This window comes from Garra rufa, chromosome 23 (genome assembly GCF_049309525.1).
Source record: "Garra rufa chromosome 23, GarRuf1.0, whole genome shotgun sequence".
In the NCBI taxonomy this organism is placed as follows: Eukaryota; Metazoa; Chordata; class Actinopteri; order Cypriniformes; family Cyprinidae; genus Garra; species Garra rufa.
In genome coordinates, this window is record NC_133383.1 from 28752172 (window position 1) to 28762816 (window position 10645).

Here is a 10645-nt window from a genome sequence, read left to right on the forward strand (position 1 = left end):
ATTATTCTTTGAACTTTGTCTTCCGGCTCGTCTAACCAGCACGGTTCGTTACAATAGTTAGTAATCAACATTTTATTTTAATAAATAAATTAACAACCTTGAACTTATGACCACATTTCTTTTTCTGAATTTCAGTGCATGTTAGCAAGTAAGCAGTTTTCAGAATCTTTACATTTTAAAATGATTTTGTTTCTGTATTTTAAAGTATAAGTTTTATATTAATATATTTTAATGACAGTATATTTATTGAACAAAAAAATATGTTATTTATCAAAATAAGCAGAAAATAGTACAAACTTTGATAAAATGATTATTAAAAAAAAACAACAACATTATTTTAGCTAAAGTATTTGTATCAATACTGTGTGCTTTTTACCCCATGCTGGTGAGTCTTTTACCCCATATGTTCAATACAAACATAACATTTATGGAGCAACAGATTTTGTGTGAAAATAAATCATACAAGTCGTTTATTTTAAAAAATCTTTTAAATGTGAGGTGGTAAAGGGGGACCTTTTACCCCACACATCTTAGGGTGTGTATTTAGCCCTGTTGTACCCCACAACAGTTCAGAAATTAAATGTTAAACAATAAAGAGAGAAAAAAGTTGTGGTGGTTTCAATAGATTGTAAATATAGTGTAAGTGGGTTGTAAAACAAAATCATGTTAACATGTTTTCTCTCTCTCTCTCTCTCTCTCTCTCTCTCTCTCTCTCTCTCTCTCTCTCTTTCAATGTATTACAGTATTGAGCCTCGCATCCAAATTTTACCTACAAAGACTACAACAGACAAATCAAGCTGCCTTCAGTCATAAACTTTTTGCTTCCTGCTCAACAAACACTGACATAGTCTTGTGTAATTAGATTTTGCAGGACGGAGTTGTTTGTTGAAAAATGTTTGATTTCAGTAATTTTCTCAAATGTATATATTTGATTTAGTCTCTGTTATATGTTATGGTAATTCTATATTTTTATATATGCATTTTTTTATACTGTTTTATTTTCAACTTTGTTTTGTGACCCTTACACATAACTGACCCTGCCTGTGAAAACCCAGCTAAGACTTTTTTTTATTGTTTTCTACAAAAAAATCATCTGTCATAATGTAAAGACCATTCCGTGAAAATGTAACCTTGATATCTTTAATGCTGATTGAATAAGGCCATTGAAATCATAGTGAAATGGTTGAAATCAAACTTAAATGCTTGTTATCTCATAATTAGATTGTGAGACTTTAGCCTGGATTTCAAATACAGGGTCACAGATAATTGCCATGTTGTCACAAAAAGCATGGAAATGTGTTATACTACTGTGTCTACTGCACAGAGGGTCATACAGGCAATCTCCCCATCTATATGTTTATTATATCATTTTTATATGTCCTTACAAACACATGACTGAAATATGAAGACTGAAGATATGCTGCCACCTGCTGGGGAAATATGTGTAATTAAACAAATGGCATTTTTCAGTGTTCCTACAGAAACTGTAAAATGAAATTCCAGGACTTTTGAAGCACTAATTTTTTGATTTTCAAGGACTTCAATCAGAGATCTCATATCAACATTCATCTAAAAAAACAGATAAATAAAAATATACTAATAAAAAAATGTACTAAACTATTTAAAAAAATTACTAAAGTATTACAAAGTATACTACACTTGTATTATAATAAAACCATGATTCAATTTTTTAAGGGATTTGTATTTGTGCATACTTTCTTTTTTTGTTGTTGTTGTTGTTACTATTTTTATTACTGCCTTAATGGTTTTGATGTTTTCTACTGTTTAAGATAAATAATCTGAAAAAAAGATTCAAATCGCTCCGAAATCCTAAACTGAAACAAATGATTCACCATAATCGCTCCGATTCAAAAGATTTGTGTTCCGCACTCCAAAGTCCCGAACTGAATCAAATGATTTGCGATCCACGCTCTGAAGTTCCGGTCTGAATAATGATTTGTGCTCTGAAATTCCGATCTGAATCAAATTATTCACCATAAGCGTTCCGAAGTCCTGAACTAAATAAAATGATTCACCAAAAGCGCCCCGAAGTCCCGAACTGAATCAAATGATTTGCGATCCATGCTCTGAAGTTCCGAACTGAATCAAATGATTTGCGATCCATGCTCCGAAGTCCCGAACTGAATCAAATGATTTGGATCTGTGCTCCTGAAGTCCTGAACTGAATCAGATGATTCACAATCAGTGCTCTAAAAACTTTCCGAACTGAATCAAATGATCCGCAATATGTGCTCTGAAGTCCCGAACTGAATCAAATGATTCACGATTTGCGCTACAAAGTTCCGATCTGATTAATGATTTGCGCTCCGAAGTCCTGAACTGAATCAAATGATTTGCAATCCATGCTCTGAAGTCCCGAACTGAATCAAATGATTCACGATTTGCGCTACAAAGTTCCGATCTGATTAATGATTTGCGCTCCAAAGTCCCGAACTGAATCAAATGATTCGCAATCCACCCTCTGAATTTCGGATCTGAATAATGATTTGTGCTCTAACATCCCAAACTGAATCAAATGATTCACCATAAGCACTCCGAAATCCATGTTTTGAAGTCCCAATCGGAATCAAATGATTCACAATACGTGATCTGAAGTCCCGATCCGAATCAAATGATTCACAATACGTGATTTAAAGTCCCGATTTAAGACAAATGATTTGTGATCCACATTTTGAAGTCCCGATCTAAGACAAATGGTTCACAATACATAATTTGAAGTCCCGATTTAAGACAAATGATTCATGATTCACATTTTGAAGTCCAGATCTAAGACAAATGGTTCACAATCCATGTTTTGAAGTCCCAATCTAAATCAAATGATATGTGATTTGAAGCCCCAATCTGAATCAAATGATTCACAATACGTCATTTGAAGTCCTGATTTAAGACAAATGATTCATGATCCACATTCTGAAGTCCTTATCTAAGACAAATGGTTCACAATCCATGTTTCGAAGTCCCAATCTAAATCAAATGATCCGCAATACGTGATTTAAAGTCCCGATCTAAAACAAATGATTTGCAACCCGCAATTTGAAGTCCTGATATGAAACAAATGATTTGCGATATACAATCATATCGCAATCACATCACAATGGTTTAACTAATTCAGTTTCAAAACTGATTTTACCCATCACTATGTGCTATAAAAAAATAAAAAAATAAAATGCTGTTTTTTGCTAGTGAATCGCTTGAAATTAATGATTGAACTCAATGACTGAATCAATCAGAGTGGTTCCAGCATAAATTAATTCAGTTCATCTGTTCCTCTTTTTGCGTCTTCAGCCATGTTTACACGACATTGTCAGTACTACTCGCTTGGCTCACTAGTTTTATGACATTAACTGAAATAAGCGAAAAAGGTATGATTTTTTTGTGTGAAAATGTGCTTGTTAAAAAAAAAAAAAAAAAAGAATATATATATATATTATAAACACATTGTCTTTCAATAATTCAAGTGCTTTTCAAGTACCTCTTCAGGAATATTGCTATTTTCAAGGGTTTTCCAGACCTTAAATTTCAAAGTGTTAAATTCAAGTACTTCAAACACTTTAGGCACCTTGTACGATTTTTAATGCATTCCATTTTTAATTAAATTTTTTAATACTTTCATAGATTAAAGGTTTCTTTTTCTGTCGTGATTTTTGTAGTGTAACAATATAAAGTAAAGGTAAAACATAATTGTTTTCCAAATGAATACATTCTCTCTCAGATAACAACAGAAATGCAGAAGTGTTATTCATTGCTCAACATTTCAGTTACGATCATATCAGACAGCAGGGAAAAAGAATGACAACCTTTGAAAACCAGTGTGGAAAAGTTTCACTTCAATGGGATCAGATACTAAACCACTACCACTTGTGGAGAACAGGGAGGTTAACATTAACATACAGTGACCCCCAATCACAGGAACTGCTTTGTTCTCTGTTTCTTATCCTTAAGTGTGAATGATTGTAAATTCCTTGCCAAGGGACAAATCTTCATATTACACAAATGGAGTACATCCTCTCTTTATACATTATCAGAATGGTTTTCAATATTTATTTGTGTCTCTGTTTAAAACTCTCAGTTCATCATTAACCTAAATACATGTAAATCAGTTGTGTGTCCAAGGGTTTTAAGAGTTCATAGTAGGTTCAAGTCCTTAAGGAATCTTGTAGAACAGAAGAGCTTTTTTAACAGCATTGAGCCCTGTTGGGCTTAGCTCATCACTGTGACTGTAGACCAGTATGACAAGGTTAACTGAGGTTATCATAGTCCTTAAAAGAAACTGTAATCATCTTGATGACGTGAATGATCTTAGAGGATGTTTCCCATTTACACCCTGATATTTCCATGACAAATTAAAATCCTTGGACCTGATAAGTACCAGTTTGTAACAAACACCAATTGATGTTTTGTTTTTTTAATAAGCCTAAATCCTTATACAAGCTATACAAACAGGTATGCAACAGATATAATACCATAGTGCATCACTGTAATTACAAAGGCTAGTATGTCAACACTGGTCCGAAATGTAATTGCATACAGACATGACCTAAGTCCAGATGAGGTAAATAAATAAACTGTCTTTGCCACTGGCGCAAGAAAAGTGCAATATAGTCAATTGTAAACAAGGAAAGAAATATGACCGGCCTAGTATTTAATAAAGCACTGGTGATCTCATCTATCAGCATGGCCTTTATGTGACTACGGCTGGTTGTTTTGTCTGGGCTTTTGTTATGCAGTGAGGGTGTGATTTCTATAGCACATGTTCTAGATTGTTTTTAAACGTGGCCTCTGTGAGAGCCATTTGGACGTCACTGTTTAGGACAAATGACTGATTATCCTCTTGAGATTAGTAAACATGTTTTTTGGGGGTTTAGCATTTGTATTGTGTTTAGAGAATCATTATAGTGTTTGGAGTATAAGCAACTTATGATAAACATTTTTGTAAGAAAACATTAGATGACATTAGAATTTTTTATTTAGATTAAATCTACAATAATAACCTAATAAATAACATAATACATAACCTACAATATATGTAATACTGATATAAAATGTCTGTATGAATTTATTTGTTGTATTTTGTATGCAAGATACTTTAAATTTAATCTAATTTAATCTAAATTTTGTTCACATTGCCACAGAAATCTTAACTTCTTAACATCAACAGAACTTTGCCAAAATTATACAAAAAAAAAACTATCATGCACCTATAATGTCCAACCACAAAGTTGTATAAATACATGCAAATAATTAATTGCAAAATAAATTTTTATAAACAATCTAAATAGTATCACCCACAACCATAAAGTCCAACAATCATTTTTGTATATTTAAGCATGTACAAAAATAAAATATCAAAATGGGAGGTTTTAATTGTAGATGTCATTGTTATTTGCTGTACTGTTTTAAAATTATTCACCAATAAATGCACCCAGCAGAAGACATGAATGAAATCCTTTTTTTTTTTTTTTTTTTTTTTTTTTTTTTTTTTTGTTGCTAGAGCTGGGCAATGATTAATCACAATTAATCACATCCAAAATAATAGTTTTTGTTTATGTAATATATGTCTGTGTACTGTGTTTATTTATTATGTATATATAAAGACACACACACACACACACACACACACACACACACACACACACACACACACACACACACACACACATATACAGTACATATAAGATTTAGTCATATAATTTTATATATAAATATACTTCACATATAAACATAAAATATTTCTTAAATATAAACATGCATGTCTGTGTATTTATATGTACATAACACACATATATTATGTACAAACATTTTTTTCTTAAGTAGCATGGGTTTACTTGTACCAATAGCAAATAAACCAAATTTTTGATTAGTGGGCTAATATGCATGGCTAAGAACTTTAAACAAATTGTAATTCTATTTAAAGTTCTAAGCAATACATATTAGCCCACTAATCAAAAATTTGGTTTTGATATATTTACAGTAAAAAAAAATTAGATAAGAAATATGTTCATGTAACATGATTTAATTTATATTTTATATTATAATGATCTTTGGCGTAAAAGAGAAATCTATCATTTTGGCCCAAAAATGTATTTTTGGCTATTGGTACAAATAAGCCCATGCTACTTAAGACTGGTTTTGTGGTCCAGGTTCACATACTAAAATTGCTTCTAAAATAATTTAGGATTTAATTAGAATTTTTTGCACCCTTATATTCCAGATTTTCAAATAGTCCAAATATTGTCTTATTCTAACAAACATCAATGGAAAGCTTATTTAGTCAGCTTTCAGAAATTGAAAATTGACCCTTATGACTGGTTTTGTGGTCCAGGGTCACATATGGTATTAATTTACAAGTAACATTTGCAAATCAATTACTTAATTGATGGCACAAATGCAAAATAATATAGATTCCCTTACTATATACTAGATTCCTGTGCTATTAGTACACTTTTTAAACTAAAAATAGGAAAGTATACTTTCAGTCTACTTTTTATGTACTTCTCAGAAATGTGCTTTATATACTTCTCAGAAATATACTTAAAATGACATTTAAGTATACTTGACTTATATTTAGAAAAAGTCTAATATATTTGAGCCATACTTGTGCTCTGAGAATCTGTGTTTTCATTGTTTTAAGCTAGGGACGCTATTACACATCTTCTGAACAGAATTTCCAAAACAAAGTGAAGAAGAAACAGAAACAGCAGATGCTTCCACATAATTTAACACAATGGTCAGACAGAAAACAGCATCAAAACCATAGATATGTATGTTATGGAAAAAAATATTGATTGAAGAGGTAATAATGACTGTCAAGCTTTGGGGTGTTGATCGACTTTATCTACATTTTGATTATCATGAAAGTCTTTTGTTAGCTTTTTGTTCAAAATGTTTATATTTTATTGTTTTTTTTTTATTTTTATGAAACTTACATTCAAGTGTTTATCAAAAAAATGCATTACCCTAGATTTTTTTTGTTTACAAGCAGATACCCTGTTCTTTCTGATGTTTTGTCAGATATATATATATATATATATATGTATATGTATGTATATATATATATATATATATATTACATATATATATATATATATATATATATATATATATATATATATATATGTATATGTATATATATATATATATATATACACACACACAAACATTTACAGGGACAACATTTACAGGATACTTGCTGTATAAAACTACTAAACTATTTTACTGAGAATATGCATTTAAAAGTGTTTTATTTGTAAACTATCAGTATACCTATAAGTATACTTTTAGTATACTTTCAGTACAAACAGAAAACATAGATGTAAACTAGTTGTGTACTCAAAGTTTACTACTGTTATACTTACAGTATACTTAAAGTATACATTTATATACTAGAAAGTGTAAGAAGTACACTGATATTTGTAGGCTACTTACTTAAAAATATAGGCTACTTAAACATACTTAATAAAATAAACTTGAAGTATACTTCTTTTTGGTAAGGGTTCTCCTTCTTAATATCTATGAATAGCCCGAATTTGAAAAATATATAGTAAAATATCAATCAGATTTGCAACAAGCAATAAATAAGCAGTGACGTTTGTTCTCAAGTTTAGTTAAACAGCCTTTTCACCTGTAAGTAAGAGGAAGTTAAATTACCGAAAGCTGTCTATGTATACTGACAGCCGGTCGGCAGCTTACGGGGTAAGAAGATTACCCTTTATTTCCTCGATTTCTGTCTTAGGACACCCTACACACACATTTACGCCACACTTAAATGGTTTCTCTTGACTCACCGTCTGTGTGGATTCCCTCTTACGGACATTATTACGTGAGTGGCGCAAACACACTCCACCCTCGCTATCGGGAAGGCGTGAGACTCCAGAACGCGTCAAGCATTCCGTGACTACATGGTAGATTTCTAAAGCCCTCACCACATTCATTGGCTCATTCTCTCAGAGAGCACACAGCCGACAGTCATGGATATCTGCTTTCTGCTCCTTGTGTCTTTTGTCTCTGTGTTCACTTCAGTAGCGCTGACCAGCCTTTGGAAGAAGCAATAATTGTACCACGTAAGTTCTTGTTTATTATATTGGATTATACACCAAATGCCAACTGTTTTGAATGTTCTTTTTTTTTTCGCATAGTTTTGCACCAACTTCTAATTTAAGTACATAATGTGGTTTAAAATGGCAGTTCTTCTTGTTGGTGAAATGTAAATTATTTGAAGTTCAGTCCATAGTGTTATAGTCTTTCATGAGCTCAAACCCTGCAAATCCGTTTCTTCAAGACCCAGTGCTGTCATTGATATTCTCAGTCCATGTCTCACAGGAAATGTAGAGCTGCTTGGAGCTGGACTCTCGCCAATCCCAAGAGGGAAGATGTTCAAGAGGCTGCTAAAGAAGCTGTAGAGGCATTCAACACAAAGTCCAAAGCAAAGAAATATTTCAAACTCATCAATGTCACTTCGGCAAGCACTCAGGTAGAGATTTCGGTTTCATGTTTTAGTACATACACTAGGAGTCAAAAGTTTTTGAACAGTAATATTTTTAATGTGTGTTTTTTTTTTTTTTTAAGAAGTCATCTGCTCACCAAACCTGCATTTATTTGATCCCAAGTACAGCAAAAACAGTAATTTTTTTTAAATATTTGTACAATTTAAAATATATATTTTTTATTTTAATATATTTTAAAATGTAATTTATTCCTGAGATTTAAAGGTGAATTTTTAGCATCATTACTCCAGTCTTCAAATCTTTCTGATTTCTGAGTAGAAATTGTTCAGGTTTCTTTCATGAATAGAAAGATCCAAAGATCAACATTTATCTGAAATAGAAATCTTTTGTAACATAATAAATGTCTTTATTATCACTTTGATCAATTTAAAGCATCCTTGCTGAATATATACAGTACAGACCAAAAGTTTGGACACACCTTCTCATTCAGGTGTGTCCAAACTTTTGGTCTGTATTGTAGATATGAATTCAACTGAAAAAAACTTGTGAAAAAATATATTTCAGGTGGTCAAATAGCAAATAGCAAATAGTGGAGCTCTGCAGCCACCTACTGGTAAAAGTTATTTTTTTTTTTACTTTTAAAACTGGATTTTCCGAAGATGGGCAAAAATCTTACACTAAACCATGTGAAATTATCCATGTTATCCCCATTAATTAAAGTTAGAAATGTGGGTCTTTTATAAAGTGATGTTTACATAAAAAAAGCAGTTTTTGTATAAAAACCCATTTAAGAAATATTTATTTATTAATTTATATATATTTTAAAATATCACTAACCCACTGAAAACTGCACAAATGTAGAGTAAAAACTTTAATAAACAGAAAAATATACAGTACAGACCAAAAGTTTGGACACATGGATACATGTATGTGTGTGTGTGTGTGTGTGTGTGTGTATATATATATATATGACTGCAAGCCTTTACAATGGCATAGTGTATAATGTTACAAATACTTTTTATTTCAGGTAAATGTTGATATTTGGATCTTTCTATCCATCCATCAAATAATCCTGAAATGTACTCAACTGTTTTAAATATTTATAATAAGAATAACAAAAATGTTTTTTGAGCAGCAAATCAGCAATGATTTCTGAAGGATCATATGACACTAATGACTGGAGTAATGATGCTAAAAGTTTAAAAAGTTTTGATCACAGGAATAAATTATATTTTAAATTATATTCAAATAGAAAACAGTTATTTAAAATAGTAAAAAAAAATCATAATTGTACTGTTTTTGCTGTACTTTGGATCAAATAAATGCAGGCTTGGTGGGCAGAAGAGACTTCTTTAAAAAACATAAAGATATTTTGACTGGTAGTGTATTTTCTGATTGTTCGTGTGTAAATGTGTAATAATCCACATTAAATGACAGCAAACCTCTGTTTCCAGGTGACGAATAAGATAAACTACAAATTAGAGGCCACAATTGGAAAGACAAAATGCCGTAAAACAATAGATACAGCGATTGAGGCTTGTGGCATGGCAAAAAAGGTAGATTTATTTATTTATTTATTTAATTTACACTTGATTTGATTGTAGCCAAAATGACAAAAACCTATAAATGAAAACTACCATTACTTTTCCTTTTTTTAGCAACTGGCATGCAAGTTTGAGGTGGTCCTTGACCCAATGACTGATGACCATGAGGTGCGCAAGATGACCTGCAAAAGATCCGCTTGAATTTGACATGGACTCTAAGTTGATGCAGTTTTCTAATTTTGGATAGCCAAACCACACATTCTTTATCTTGACATTTTTTTTTCCTGATATATAGCTTATCTAAAATGGAAAACTTTTGTAAAGAAAAAGTAAAATGCTGATAGAAATCTCCCTTTGCACAGAATTTTATGTTAAATAAATTTTTCTTTCTTTCATTTTGCTATTTATAAAATATTCTATAGTTTGTAGTTTAAAACTGTAAAGTGAGATTAGTATTTATTCATTCAAATTATGTAATGACAAATTAAGAAGAAATGTGTTTGAGTTTAGAATGTCCCGTTGACAGACGTTTTCCAGAACACTACAGCTTCAGTAAGCCTGTTGGAACTTATGAAGTCATATTTGTTTTCTTTTTAATAACATTTCTAAGAATAAAATCTTGTGAGCAAACCACAA

At 31.3% G+C, this 10645-nt stretch overlaps 1 protein-coding gene across 1 annotated transcript; it reads left to right on the plus strand.

Moving 5' to 3' along the window:
- The first annotated feature begins 7804 nt into the window (after positions 1-7804).
- Positions 7805-10645, plus strand: LOC141299736 (cystatin). The gene is given in 6 exon segments (XM_073830124.1): positions 7805-8031; positions 8034-8081; positions 8341-8358; positions 8361-8491; positions 9920-10021; positions 10124-10645. Coding segments are annotated over 6 exon segments (429 nt in total). The 5' UTR covers positions 7805-7988; the 3' UTR covers positions 10211-10645.